Genomic DNA, 15,851 nt, shown 5'->3' with positions numbered 1-15,851 from the left:
ACGCTGCGATAGTTGTCGGAGTCTAATTCTGAGATGACAACCTCGCTTTACAACTGGAACACTTCGTGCAATAGTTGATTAGTCAATCGACAGACAATTAGCAATTAATCGTTTGAAAGATGTCAAAACTTCTCTGCTTCCAGCTTCTGCGATGAGAAGATCTGTTGTTTTTCACGTGTCGATAATGAACTCGGTGATAAGGTTGGATCGTCGACTGTTTGTTGGACCGGAGTCGTGTGTGAAAACGTCACATTTGCATCTCGCATGACACACGTGCTAATTAATTGTAAATACTTTTTTTTTTTTTAAAACAACCCATCATTAGCTGCAGCCGTGTCTCTCACAGCCCAGCCTCCGCTCAGCTCATGTTTGTTTGAAACACTTGGTCCTCGTACACTTGAAACAGACTCATATTTCTTTAAATATCTCTCGTCATTAATTATTGACACATTAGGTCTGCTGTTACTGCAACAACCTAATTCCCCAGTGGAGATGAACCAAAACACATGAGCACTGGGAGAGAGATGCTATACACGTTTTTATTTCATTACATTCACAATCACAGCATGCGTGTGCCTTCATTTCTACTGCATCATTAGCTTCCTGTTTCTTGTCACTGCATCTTTTTAACCTTCATATTTCACTTCCTCCCTCCCCAGCAGGACCTGCCCTGCTGCTTTAATTAAACCTATTGTAATACATGATATGGGAGTGTATTATATATCAACACGTGAGCATGCTGGGTTACTAACAGGTGAGGAGGCGCAAGAGTTGAGAGAGTGGTGTGGGGTTTTTTTCTTCCTTCAGGTGTCCGGTGCCGGTTTCTCAGGTGATAGAAAATAAGTGGCCTCAGAGAGTCGTCACTTTAGCGGCTCGTGGTGTGAAGGTATGATTAAACTCTGGGTGAGTCATCTGGATGCAGGCGGCGAGTCTTTCACATGCGTCGAGGGACACCGGCGCTGTGGCTCAGACGTGCCTCGACTCCTCTCTGCTGCATGGTGAAGTGAAGGGAGCAGCTCCAGCGCGGTGGAACTGAGCAGATGGTGAACGTATGCGGCGCTCATGCATGTCATCATCACCTTCATTAGCTGAAGGTGACATATGACATCATCTGGCCCGCGTGCATTATGGGAGCCAGAAAAGAGTTGTTTGCTTCCTTTTCTTCTTCTTTTTTTTATTTTTTTTTATTGCTGCATGGTTCAAGGTTGTTGATGGGAGGTATTGTGAGTAATCACAACCCCCCCACCCACCCATCACCCTCACCCCAACCACACACACATCCTCCGCCGGCTACTCCTCCGCGAGCCTCCCTCATTCCCGCCACCTTCCAGCATTAAGGTAAATAAGGGCTTCCAGCAGAGAGCCAATGAGCACGGGCCACTGAGCAGAGATGCATGTTTGTGTTGCCTTCCTCCCAGGACCCTGCTCGTTTATCTTGGCTGTCAGGTAAAGGGCAGACTCAGAGAAGGTGAAACTTTTTTTTTTTTTAATAAGGCCAGCTTGGTTTCCACAGAAACTGCAGAACAACATTACAGGGGACAATGATAAGAGAGCAAAGCTCTCAGGTCTCAGGGCTTCCTGCAGCGTGCCACATTATTGTTGGAGACATTTGTGTTTACGTCAGAGAAATGAAAGAGCTATTTAGATTAATTCTCAGGGAGCCTCCAGACTCAGACCTTTTACTGTGGGAGGTGAGATTAATGAGAGCATATTCACACCTAGCTTTCAGCTTAGGTCAGGAGCTAAAAGGTAGGTTCCCACTTATAAAGAGGCGCTGAGTCGTATGTGGCTACAAACTCCCCAGCACGGACAAAGACGACCAATTACTGTCAGGGACTTTATTTTGATAATGACATTATACTGCATAATGAAATATTTAAAGAATGTTATAAAGATCTGGATGTAATAGTTCCTGTGATGTGATAAATAATAAAAGACTGCGCAGCATAAAGGTTGCCTCCTAAAACTGTCAATACCCCAAATGTCCAAACCTACCTACCTACGCGTTCAGAATAGTCTCGGGGCTAAAAGTGCATAAAGAAGAAACAAATTGCACAGGTAATGAATACTTAATGACTACTACATTTTTCACTTTGTGGCAGTAAATGGGAAGCATGTTTAGTTAACAAATGAGTGGAAAATCAAAGGAACGGGGGGGAGAGAAGGTACCACACACACTGTCAGAAGCCTGCAGCTGTAAGATAAAGCTAGACAATGATACAAAGATATGAGCGTCTTTGTTTCCACCCACACTCCTCCTGCTCGAGAGAGAATTTAAGTTTCTCGTGCAGCCGAGCTCGGCGTGGATGTGGTCCACATGTATGTCATAAAGTCGATATGAAATAAGGGCGCCCTTGATAAGACAGGGCGCTATTAATTCACACACGTGCTCAGAGCTCCGGCAGCGAGGTGTTGAATTCAACATTAGGCACAAGCGTGGTTTTGCTCTGTGCTCATCCCATTATTATGGTTATCTCAATAACAGAAAGTGAAGGAGGAAAATAGAGCAGGAGTTCTCAAAGTGGGATTGCAAGGTGATGAGAGGCGGGGGGGTCGTGAGATGATTTCCAGAAATCAAATAAAATTTAAAAATGATTAGAAATACTGTATTGAATCCATAATTGGGTTCAGGTTAGGGGTTTGGCCTCGAGTGGCCAAGGCTGAATATCCAAATCCGGTCCCTTTTCCACTGTGTTGCTAACCCTCCTCCTGGTCATGTGCATTTGTTTTTAACGAATCCGGCGAGAGAGCAATCAATAGAGCGGTGGATAACTCTATATATCATATACATTTTACCATGTGTATATTTGTGTAGTCTTAATCCGTCATAAATAAGAGATTACGGGTTACGGGGCGCGTAACCCGCTGCAGAGACGAGAGCTGGGACACCGGGTCGGAGGCTCTGATCTTACAAGGTTGGTTTTCAGCCAAGAGACGCTAGGTGGAAGACAGAGAGCCTCCATTCTCCCTGGAACTAGTTACAAGTCATTGATTTAACCAGAACTAGGACTCTGAAGCTGGTTGATTAAGGTAAAAATGCAGCAGAGTTAGGGTAAAAGTCCTGCATAGTTCCTCTTTAAACTAAAATACAGTAAATGTTGCTAATTGTGATGTCTTGTGTAGCTTAAAGTGTCTCAGCAGCACTTTGTCCTACTAAGTGTAAAAATAGTGAAGTAAATAGTAAATAGTTAAGGTAAAAATCCTGCATGGTTCCTCTTTAAACCCAGAATGGACTTGCTGTGCTTCATGCATATACAGCCCACCCATCACATCAGGTGAGATTAACACTGAAACATCGTAATTCCTAAACATGACAGTAACAATGTTCACTCATAAGTTACATGGACATGACTTTGACTGAGGTATTCTGCTTTTATCTAATAAATCAATCAATCAATCAATCAATGTCTTTATTTGTCCCTAAGGGGGCTATTAATTTTGCAACAGGAGGACCACACAAAGCAAAATATACAGAACACATGGCATAATAAATTACAATAAATTACAGATCACAATACAGACCCAAGCTATAGTTAGGAGGGAAGGCTATTTCACCCAACTGCCTTTTCCTCCTGGCATTTAAAAGAAAAACACCGGAAGGTACAGTACAAAGGAGTGTTTATATCTAAACCATGTGTAAAATCATTGTTGCGAAGCTGTTTTGTTCTTTTGTGTTGTTGTTAAGACAGATGGATACGCCCATTTGATGTTTTTTTCTAATGTTTCAGTCTCCTCCGGGGACAGTGGGGGTCGCCAGTCTCTGGCACCATTGAAAAGTTTGGGAACCTCTGACATAGAGACACGCACAGGAAATCTGTTGGAGATGTCCATTAGTGAAAGCTGTATTAGTCTGTAGTTTACTGGTGCAACGTGCAGCAGTAAACCTGCTAAAAACCCAGAGAAATAGTCGTCGTTTTCAAAACAATATCCCCGTGTCCTTGTGATTAAATCACCAGACTGGACTTTTTGTCTTTTATGACGAAACAAATGGATCTCATTCTCACTGTGGGTTTTTTTTTCTCGCCACAGACGAGCTACCTCTGCTCCCGCTTTATGAGCATTAACTTCACATTTTCCCAAGTCTTTGTTCCGCCGTTTTTCAGAGACCTCTGATTTATATCTGAGCTAAAGAGGAAGAGCGCTCCGCGGGGATCGAGTGTGTGTGTGTGTGTGTGTGTGTGTTGGACGGTAGACGGAGGCGGGTTGATATCACACACGGGGGCGAGGGTGTGTGCTCTGACAGCTCATCACTGAACAATAAGGCCTTGGCTGTTAATGTCCTGCTACCTGGCACACTGCAGGGTCGCAATCTGCTCCAGATGCTGGAGGCAGACGTCCAAGAAGTGGTGGAGAGGAGGATGGAGAGGGAGGATGGAGAGGAGGAGGGAGGAGAAGGGAGGGGGGGCACTCAGAGCTCGAGAAGCAAAAGGGATTGGAGGAAAAAAAAAATGAATGGGACTGGATACAGTATATACACAAACATGCACCACCTGCAACCAGCCGACTCGGAGCGTTTAGCGTCCGCTCTGCACAGTGACAGTTACTGTAGCAACATCAGGGATAATATCTGAGCACAAATAAATGACATGTCTCTTTTCCAGAGAGCAAGATTGAAAATTTATCTGTTCAGAGCAATCTTGCATAATTCGAAAACCGACAGGAGGAGGAGGAGGAGGAGGAGGAGGAGGAGGAGGCAAGAGCAGACACACACACATTCATATGCACATTCAAGAGGGATTTATGAACTCAATTTAGCCAGCCAGACAGACTTCTTGATTCTGTCACTTGGGATAATCGTCAGGATGTGGTACTCTGACCGAGCCCCCGCATCTAAAACCCAGGCAGGATATAAGGTCATGTTGGAGTGGAACTCTAGCCATGCAGCACCCAGACCTCAAGTGCTCCAGTGGTTTTGTGGTTATCTGCAGTAGCCAGCTGTCGCAATACAGAGGAGCTCTTCAAGAACGTCCCCTCTCCTCTTTTTCTGCTTCTCGTCTTTCTTCCTCCTCTCTCTCTCTCTTAATCAGAGCCGTCCAATCAGCCCCCACCCTCCCACTCCTCCTCTGTCTCTGTCCTTCTGTCTTTTGTCTAATTTTAGGATGTGTGAATTAAAGATTTAGCTTTTTTTCCCCAATGTTTGTCCCCAAAAGATTTAAGAACAAGTTAAAACAAAACTATTAAGCTGGATATTAGAGAACAAATTCCTTTAGGACATAAGGTGTTAAATTGTGCAGCTGGTTTCCAGGTAGGAAAATAGAAAACCCTCCATGTTTGAATTCAACTTTATGAACAGTCGGTAGCATTACTGACTCTATACCACATTCATCCCTCGTTCTTTCCTCCATGTTTTTCATGTGATGGAGAGAAACCGGTCTCTTACTTTCTCGCGTGCAGAGTGACTAAGAGGACGGCTATGCATAATATATTTGACGGTGCATGTTTGAGAGGTTATTCCTTCCCATTCAAAAATTAGGTCAGTTCATCACCACAAACAAAAAAAATATATAAAAAATGTGTGAAGAGGCGGCGAGACTGAGATGTTCTGCAGCGTGTCTGTTTATCATTTAAATGTGCTTTTCTGTCTGTCACTGTCAGGGAACAACACGGAGAGGAACCAGGACTTCCACGGCATACATCATCCAAACTGATGCAGAGGAGCAGTGGAGTGATCAGCAATCTGGCATCTGTCTCTATGTTGTGTCACAGAGAGAGTGTGTGTGCATGTGCATGTTTGTGTGTGTAAATGTGTCTGTGTGTTAAACCCAAAGTGCAGAGCTCCACCTGCTGGTTGCACAGAGCGATGCAGCAGCAGCAGCAGCAGCAGCAGCAGCACTAAATCAGCCCTGGAGCACAAAAGCATTTGGATTTATGACGGCAATGACCACAGTCGTTTCACTGGATGTAACTCCACAGCTTTGTCAGCAGGTTCATTAATGGACCAAGAGTGGGCATTAATGTGTGCACTGAACAAAGAGAGCCAGCTGTTAAGTTATGTTTATTTGAGGCTGCACATCTGGAGAGCTCCCCACCATATGTACATGTAGCATGAAGTTGACTTAATGTAATTATGCTTAAACTCTTCTGTTTTGTTGGACTTGGCTTCACTCCCTCATTGTTTAGTTTCCCACTGGCTCCTCTGATGGATGAATTTATAAAACGACTGCAAAAAGGAGCCAATTTTCAAACTAGAACATTTTCTTTTTCTTTCTTATTATGTTGGAAATTAATGTTCCCTTTGCCTTCATCCGAGGCTGCAACTGTGATGAAGGTGAAAAGACACAGAAAGGACCTTATTAAAATCAGAAAATTTACTTATATAACATTTTATTTCTTCTATCTTATATCTGCCGCAACTCCTTATATCTGAACAAACTTTAATTCAAACAAACATTATTTAGACTGGAGGGTATTGAAGTGTAGAAAATACAAATGTTATAGTGATGTAGCAGAGTTAAGAAGTTTGTTTTAAATCAACTGCTTTAAGTAGAAAAATAAATAGTGTTAAGCTCTTAAATCAAATGATAACAGTGTTTATTTTATTTTATTCTATCTTATTTTTTCATTTTCATGGGGTGGAGCTGTCAAAGACGGGCGGGCCGGGGTCTCAGGTTTCCTCCAAAACCGAACATCAAGGTTAATGCAGCATATATGCTCTGATTTCAGACCAGAGGGCAAAGACCCTGCAAGGTTGATTTCAGTATTGATTTGAGTAAGAGCAAGGAAAAACAGAAAAATACATCTCTGCAACATGAATGTGTTTTAAAGGACTTTTCTTAGAATCTTTTTTTTCTTTTTTTTCTTGTGAATCACTGAATAATTTTAACTCCAGATTATTGATTGCGATCAACCCAGGGAGCGAACACTGGCCCTAAGTGACCTGTGATGAGGGGCCACATGCTGCAGCCGTGGAATCATTTATTATTCGGGATGTGTTGTGTGTGTCGCCTGATGGGAACTCCCGTGTGGACGAGGAGCCACGTTCCCGGAGCAGGGGGGGCCGGGCTTCGAGCTAACCTATAAGCTCTTGATGCATCTTCAGTGGATTCCTATTAGCAGAGCTTAGATGCTGTCATTTCTGCTAAGCCAAGGCAAATCACCTGAGCTTCGCAAACTAGTCGAGGATGGGAGTGAAAATTAGACAAACGAGGAAAAAGGGGGAGCGGACAGGAGGAGCACGGACAGACCTACTTCAAAAAACCTTAAAACTTTCACCTTAAACCTCAAAATCAAATCCCTCAGTCTGTTAACTGGCCCCCACGCTGTGAAGAGGTTTCTGCTCCGCGACTCCAAGACTCTTATTACCATGTGATTAACCTCTTCAGGATTAACCGGGGCAGGAAAAGACACGGGAAAGGCCGGAAAGGTCAGCGCTCAGACAGCCACTCCAGCATGAGGGGTGGCCTGTATTAAATGAAAGGCCACACACTCCAAGTCCAACACACACACACACACTCGCTCCGTCTTGAAGCATCTCTACAGTACTACACGGCGGTGCTGCGTTGTAGTAGTATAGCTACTCATCCCTGCGTGTTAAATTCCAGCAGCATGCAAGGTCAGTTGCCTTATTATCGTAAAAATAAAAACTGTTGTACTCAATTAGAAAAAAGGCACTTTGAAAATATAAACACGCCGCCAAACACCTGGTGTGTGTTGGCAGCCGTGAGACAGACTGCAGGTGGGGATGAATTAAAGCGAGTCCACACCGGAGGAGGTAATCATGAATAAAACATCAACACCCGTACTTGTTGAAGCTGCAGCTTTTTAGCGCCGCTATAACTCCTGCTTGTTGTCTCCCATTGGCAGGGATGATGTAAAAACATGCTATTCTTACATAATAATAACAATAATAATAATAATCCAAAATAGGTTTGAGATGCTGCTGCACTGAATGAATCTGGTGTCAAACTGAATTAGGAGTCAAATGTGTGGCAGCTGAAAGGGAGCGAGGTTTCCTGTAATCTCTTCCCATGACTAATGCAATTTTGTCTTTGTCACTCAGTTTCTCCAACAGAGAAGCAGAGATAAAATGGTGGCTGGAAGTAGTTCTGCACAGTTTCATTCTTTATCCGAGTGTTGTCTGCCATCGTAACCGCTCTGTGTGTGTGTGTGGGTACATATGTGTGTGTGTGTGTGTGTGTGTGTGTGTCTAAGTGCTCTCAGGGAGGGGGCAGCTCATGGCAACCTGCCATTCCCCGCAGTGTGTGCGTATCCATGACAGATGAAGGAAGCATGTGGGAATGTGTTAACCTTTATTGCCCAAACAGGGACAGTGTCTCCACCAACACACGATCACACAACACACGCTTTCACACTATAGGAGTCGTTTCTCCATCTTTCTTCATCTGCTGTCGTCCACTGACATGAATCAGAAGAAGTTTTTTTTTTTCTTTTTCTAGTCTTGGTGTGTCACAAACATGAGCACAGAACCAGTCCAGACCAGTTTACTGGGGGCTGGGTACGGATCAATACCAGTATCAATAACTTAAGCTTGCTGAGTTATTGTGCTCATGATTAAAAGGTTTTGCGACACCTTTAGAAAAAGTGAACGTTATTCTAATTGTTAGCAGCTATAATCAATATTTTTATGTTGAATATAACTTTATACACAAAAAGTTAGGGATATTTGACAAGAATATCCCTATAAGAAGTTCATGCTACAGTGATATTCTATCATGAAAGCCTTTTAAGTAGAAGGATGCAATGGTAATTTCTGTATCTCAAACAAAAGCTAACAACAGTGGTGGCTATAGCACAACAAAAATCTCAGTGTCTCAATGATCAATTAGATCAAAGTGTTGTCTTGGTCTCATGATGTCAACATGTGAACATGGTGGAGAGAAGAGGACTGTCTACAAACTGTCATTGAACCAGAACATTTAGTGGTTCAATGACAACTGAACCACTAAATCAGACGGTGCTTGTGATGTTTGTGGTTAATCACCTTGTTAGAGAACAGCATGTTATTCAATAAGTACTGAAACACTGAACAATTGGACATGTGCATTCAAAAGTTTAGAGAAGGTTAAATGAAGTTCACCTGTAAAGGTTATAGTGCTTTTTAGGTGAATCCTGAAATTTAATCCAAAAGCCAAACATCCCTAACTTTTTGTGAGTAGTGCATATAGCTTTTATAGCATCTTTTAGCTCCTGTGAATCAGTTACATTTTCAGCATCACAGTCTCTAACAACCTAAAAACCTGTTCACAACCAGCTCAGCACCAAACAACCTACAGATAAAGATCCAGATCTTCCTCTCAGGAGTTGGTAGAGACCAAAACCAGAGCTGGAAGAATAACAATATTGGACACAAACTTGTTATTCCATACCTGCCTGTTATCCTCTGGGTGTTCAAATATACAACTCTTCTGCGTAAAAAGATGTTTTTAAAAAAACAGTTTTCATCTTGTTTCCACTGCCTCCAAGAGCCAAGAAATCAATTGCTACAGGTTTAATAAAAAACTTATCACATCTAAACTGTTGTCTCAACACAAGGAGCCAAACAAGAACTGTTTCCAAAATAATGATTAAAAGTCCAGAAAGTCTAACATCTCCCACAGTGCATTCAGTGACAACTATCCAAACCAAAACTTTTAAAATGTGAAAAACAGCCAGAAAAACCTTTTTTTTTCTTTTCTAATTTCACATCACTTTGCTGTGAGCACAGTAACGCCTTTAAAGCCTGCACATGGTGGGATTATTTCAGGTAAAAAAAAAAAAATTAACTGTCCCAAAAGGTGCCACCACTGTTGATAAGCCAGAACATTTCACACCCAATCTATTTTGCCTTCTTGCACCGAGTATTGAAGCGAGGGACGAACCAGGAGACACAAACAGGGAGAAAGAATGTGCCACTAAATCCCCCCCGAGGCGAGACCCCATCACGTATATTCACATAGACACTGAGATGAAAGCTGCTGGTGCTCTTCCTCTATGATCTTATCTGATTGTTCTTTATCTTTTTGTTTACCAGGGGCCCAGATGAGGACGTGCATTAAATCACTTTTTTTTTTAAATCCCCGGCTCCTGTGTCATGTTTTTCTTTTTTCTGTGTTCATCTTTCTTTTTATTATTAAATAAGGCAAATCTCTGGTGCAACTCACCGCATCTTTAAGACCATAAAACAATCTGTGTCAGCACATGCAAAGAGCATCTGCTGCACACGCTCGCATGTACAGTTTCTCATGCACACACACCCAGAGCAACTGAACCAATCGTTTTAGGTCTCCGAGGCCTCGATAAGCTTCTGTAAATCAGCCACCATCCGGCAGCGAGTTTTATTCCCTTCTCCCTCGGTGGATGTTGGGTTATGACCCGCAGGCGGGAGGTTATTTATTGCTTTTGTCTCAGCTTGTGTTGACTCCCAGCCACTCATCTATGGTTCTAGGCTAATAGAAAGCAGCACAGGGTTGTAGATCCTCAGGAAACCCGCTGAGCTGCAGGGACTCGCTCTCCGTCCTCAGAGACAGAGCAGCGTCTCCTTTAGATTCCTAATGCCTCTCAATTCTTCAGCTTCCTCGCTCTGCTTTTTGGTAATGACTCAATCAAAACGAACATCTGCGAGAAAACCCGAGGTGAATGAGTCTCAATCAATAATAATAAGCGTCGAGTGCGCGAATGAAGAAGGAAAAGAAGGAAAGGAAGGAGGTGTTGGAGAGCTGAGAGAGACGCCCGCGGACCGTCAACGTTTTCCAAGAGGCTGCTGCTGCTGGCAGACATGATGGACAGCTTGCAGCTCGCCGCCTCCTTCTGCACCGACACGACGAGAAACATCTCTATTCTCGGGGACGGCTGCCTCTTCTTTTGTAATGGAAACTTCAGGCGTTGCGTCGGAGAATAACAAAAGATGAAAAGAGTCAACTGTTAATGTCGGAATGACTCTTAACCTTGAGGGTTTGTCTCCATAGCAATGTCGTTTCTGATCGACCGCACGCGCTTCAGAAGTCTGTGAATCTCTCCGTTGCTAGGAAGGTAGAGAAAGACCTTCTCTCCCTCTGTTTTTCTCACCTGCACACTGTGAAACAATTACAACAACAGCGCTGTCATCGTTTACAATGGACCCTAGTCTCACCTGAACAGTCCAAACCTCCGCTCAGTGTGTGTTTGAAATACAGTACAAGGGCCCACCTGCTGTTTCCACGGCGCTGGCAGCGGCTGACAGTTAAGAAGAGGAACAACCGCAGACCGAGGATATACGACGGGGTCCTTGAGTGATGACAGCTCAGCTAAGATCAAGAGCTGTGATGTAGCGGAGACAAGGCCGCTGACTGATACTATGAAAGAGGCCAGTTTGTCTGCTCCAGTTCACAACCATTCATATCCAAGATGTATGTCTGTGGGCACCAACGGCTAATAGATTAATTCCACATTGGTGTCAGTTTGTCCGTGGGGGCAGTTTATATGTGAGGGGTGGAGGGGTGGTGGGGGGGGGGGGTTGTATGAGTGTGTGTGAACTGGGCCAGGGTCAGATGATGTACAAACAGCCTCTTCATATCAGGATCACACACTGAGCTGAAAACCTTTTGACTTCAAGCAAACCAAGGTTTCCTGGGAGAGGCTGCGTATGAGCGGATATTAACTGAGGCTGAAATCTTTAACGAATATAAACACATATATTAGATAGTAACATACTTTTTTTTAACCCTCCATAATCTACAAATATCCAGATTTGTTTTATTTTGCAAAGTCTAACTATTAGACACAATTATATTAATGGACTACTGCCTATGTGCCTTAATTGCATTACATTGTACTGTGATTGTATTATTATTATTATGGTAACACTTTATTTGACGCCTATCTTTAAATGCATTATAACCATACTTATAATGAGTTATAATGCAGTTATAGCACTGTATAACTAATAAATTTGAAATTTATTATAGTGCTTTATAACAATAATCATAACACACTATTCTATAATGGCTTATAAGGTCAAGTATTATCATAGAGTTATAATGCTCTATAATATGTTAGGCTTATTGTTATAAAGTCTTATGATAATTTATGAGTGTTTATAATGATAGTTGTATAAGTTTATAAGCCAATTATAACACTTTATAATACCTGAGTGTTCATGTACATGAGTGTTTATAACTATAGTTATACAGTGCTATAACTGCATTATATGTCATTATAAGTATGGTTATAATGCATTATAGAGATAGACGTCAAATAAAGTGTCACCATTATTATTACTACTACTACTCTATTCTTATTTTTATTTTAAGGTACTGTGCTTAAAAACATCTGGCAAGGGGACCAGTGTAAAGCAGCCCTGGCTGCAGTTGGCTACAACCACATCTCTTCCTCCTTAGAAAGGAATGCTGAACATTGCACACTGTCCTCCTGAAAAAGAAATAAATTAATATTGAGATCTCTCCTGTGTGTTTTCATATCACGTTTGTGTGATGTGACAAATCATAGTTGACTTCTCCGTATGGTTGGGATGTCACAACAACATCCTGCTTATTACATTCACTTGTTAAAAAGTTTAGATTTTGGATATAAGGTGAGCACAGGAAGAAAAAAAAGGAAAAAAAAAAGAAAAACTTTTCCCGCTTCAGCAGAATTGTGTGAAAACCAGCGTTCATATTTCATTCTGCACGGCCGAGCTCAAACACGTCGGTGTGGCAGCAACAAGGAAAACAAGAAATAACTCAAGTGGAATTTGCAGGGATGTGAAAATACTGCATGTGCATACGTGTTGAATGCTAAAAATAGAGGATATAAGGTATGCAGTGATCTGAATGTTGGCGTATTTAACAGCTGCATGCCATAAAATTATACTTTTAAATACTGACAGGGTGAACAAAGACGAGGCCAGGCCTTCAAATCCAAGTGAACTCTGGGAGATGTGTTTCTACCACTGTCTTCAGACCAGCTGAGCAGTATCTGTGTTTGAAGCTGTTGTGTTTAGTGTGAGGTTACATTACAACTCTGTGCTTTATTATTAATATTATGAATAACTTGTTTAAAAACTCACCTTTTCACCATGTCAGTCCCGTTCCAGCAGGACGGCCCGTCACCGGAGACCAGGTCTCTCACACACAGCTGTTCTGCCAGACCGCCGTAGTAGGTACGATACTGACGCAGACTGTTCAGAAAGTCCCTGAAAAAAGCAAGCCACACATAATTACCCTGCTTATCAAAGTGTTTAAGTATTAATTATAGATCTTGTGAGTTGAAATCATAAAAAATTACACTTTTTTTCTGTGCACATTTGGCATCTTTCGCCCACTTACCTTCTCCTGACAGCGAGAGAGTCTCCAGACGCTCTGATGGGAGCTGTGAGAGGGATGGATCCCCTGCTGCTGCTGCTGCTGCTGCTGCTGCGCTGGATGTTAACCGACTGTGCAGGCTTCCTGCTCGGTGGGCCGCACAGCTTATGCACCTATTACCCAAAGAGACAGACACAAATTTAGATCTAAACACTCCGGGTGGAGAAAAAAAAACGTGCATTTTGAGACTTTGCAAATCTTGTTAAACTGTACTGGTGCATGACAAACAGTGCCTTATTTTAGCCGTGGGAGTGACAGATGTTTATACTGAGGCCATTAGCGCAGCCAAGCCTATCATCTCCAATTTCTGGATGCAACTGCGTCGTGTTGTGCAGCAGGTGCAGCGGTCGGCCACTAGATGGAGCTGTGGCGTCTCAATTAATAGAGCAGAGCAGCAGGGTACAAACATCCAGGGGCGTTCACTTCACTGTACAGAGCATCGTGGAAATAAAGGCTCAACTTTTATAGAAGATGATGGATGAAGACTCAGGAACAGTTTAAGCTCCCGGCTGCTTTTTTTTTTTTTTACCTGTTGTTGTGTGTGGTGCAATTTCAAGCAATTTAACTTCTCTTCACCTCACATGTATCTGACATTGTTCTAGCAACTTCAATAATTCAAAATCACTGCAGGGCTGCAAGGCTTCACCCTTTATCTATACTCGTCTATTATTTACCCTGTCAGATTTACTGGTGATACTGGTTTTCACCTCCCACAGAGCACAGAGCACCAGCACAGTTTCCTGAGGGATGATCTGACCTGAGCCGAGAGGCGCGGTCCGTTCTTCTGAGCTTGGCCGACAGCATCGTGCAGCAACGTGTGAGCTCCCAGCAGCACTTGCTCTAAATCCTGATGTCCATGCATGCGCGCCGACAGCCCCTCCAGCGAGCGAACAAACTCCCTCCAGTGCGCGTCGATCTCGGCCATGCTCGCCAGACAGCCGCGCATCACGTTGAGGCAGTAGCCCATGCAGGGCTTGGACTGGGTCAGGCCCTGTGGAGGAAACCAGACTGGAGATGAGCGATTCTATCATCAGTTCAGACCAGTGGTGTAGTCTACGTGATACTAAGGTATACTCAGTATACCCACTGAAAATGCATAAATATTTCAGTATACCCAGTACAACAAAACTATCTAACTAAAGTAAATGTCAGTGGTTCTCAAAGTGAGAGGGTTCAAGGGGGTCCACAACTTTTTCTTTAAATTTTACCACTTTTTCCTTGAATTTTTTCACTTTTTTAATTATTGTTTTAATTTTTTTTCCTTCTCTTTTTTTGAGAAATTTCACCACTTTTTCTAGAATTCTTGAGTAATTTTACTAGTTTCTTCTCAATTTTAAAACTTTTTATTATTTACTATATACTATTTTTACTTTTACCACTTTTTTTTTAAATTATTGTTTGACTTGAAAGTTGAAATTTTACCTCTTTTCCTAGAATTTCTTTGAGAAATTTTACCAGTTTCTTCTAAAATTTAAAAAAAAAATTTTTTTTTTTAAATTTTACCACTTTTTCTGAGAAATTGTACCAGATTTTTCGGCAACAAAAAAGATGTACCACTTTTTTCTAAAAATTTAATTTAAAAAAAAATTAATTTAAACGTACATTGATTGTTTGTGTATTTCTGGTGTTTGCTTCAAAATTTTGTCCAATGGGGGTCCGTGGTCTAATTTGTGTCAAATTTTGAGTTTGAGAACCACCGGTCTATGTGATGTATGTACAGTTTAGTTTACTGATTAATCCAGGTGTGTCTGACCATTGTGACTACTCAGACACACCTGGATTAATCAGTTTGTCCAATAATGTAAGACAGGAAATAAAGGAGCTTGTTTAAGTTCAGGAAGTAGTGGAGTTGTGCATAAATCCCATTAGCCTCCACCGCTGGTTCAGACGTGCAGAGACGTGCGTTGGTACCTGACAGTGAGGGCAGTAGTGCATCTTGAGCAGGGCCCGTCTGCACTCCCGGCTCAGCTGCAAGTGGTCCGTCGTGTTTATGACCTCGATGCCGAGGTGCAGCGCCTGGAGAAGAAGCTTCCCGGAGACCCCGGATCGGGAGATCTGATCGGCCAGGAGGCCCGGGGCCCCGCCGAACGGCCTCACGTCTCGCCTCGAGGCCCTCACGCACTCGGCGTAGCCCGGTGAAATGTCGCTGAGGCCCGGGTTGATGAGGTGGTCGTAGACGAGCGGGAAGAGAGCGTCGAAGAAGCGCTGCACCAGCTCGTCGACGCTGAGCTCGGAGCCCAGCAGGAAGAGGCCGATGTCGGTGAAGAGCTCCCGCACGGGGCCCTTGGCCTGATCGGCCATGCCGCGGTACGACTCCTGAAGGACGGCGTTGGTGTGATTCTCCGCCTGCTTCATCAGAAGCTCAAAGGTCTCTGTGGGACGAAGAGGAGGAAGGAAGAGAGAGAGAAAAGATTAGACAGGGACTCAGGTTCATCTCCTCAACACATTATCATCTTTATCTCGCTTCAAGTTGTCCCAGAAGAGAAGAGAAGAGAAGAGAAGAGAAGAGAAGAGAAGTCCTGAGTCTTTCCAGAAAAGAAAAGAAAAGAAGAGTCTGTGGGAAGCAATTTGTTC

The 15,851-nt window shown here is 43.0% G+C and overlaps 1 protein-coding gene across 2 annotated transcripts in view; it reads right to left on the bottom strand.

Moving 5' to 3' along the window:
- gpc5a (glypican 5a) overlaps positions 1 to 15,851 on the bottom strand; it is a 141,084-nt gene that overhangs the window by 89,105 nt on the left and 36,128 nt on the right. For both annotated transcript variants that reach the window (XM_085806123.1, XM_085806122.1), the window contains exons 3-6: positions 15,189 to 15,649; positions 14,035 to 14,268; positions 13,242 to 13,390; positions 12,983 to 13,108 (exon numbers count right to left, since the gene is read on the bottom strand). In XM_085806123.1, the coding sequence (XP_085662249.1) occupies positions 12,983 to 13,108; positions 13,242 to 13,390; positions 14,035 to 14,268; positions 15,189 to 15,649 (970 nt within the window). The remainder of the gene's footprint in view (positions 1 to 12,982; positions 13,109 to 13,241; positions 13,391 to 14,034; positions 14,269 to 15,188; positions 15,650 to 15,851) is intronic.

Source organism: Trachurus japonicus, chromosome 3, assembly GCF_045865225.1.
Source record: "Trachurus japonicus isolate A0001 chromosome 3, Traja_1.0".
Lineage (NCBI taxonomy): Eukaryota > Metazoa > Chordata > Actinopteri > Carangiformes > Carangidae > Trachurus > Trachurus japonicus.
The sequence above is the reverse complement of the archived record's forward strand: the minus strand, read 5'-3'. Positions and strand labels throughout refer to the sequence as shown.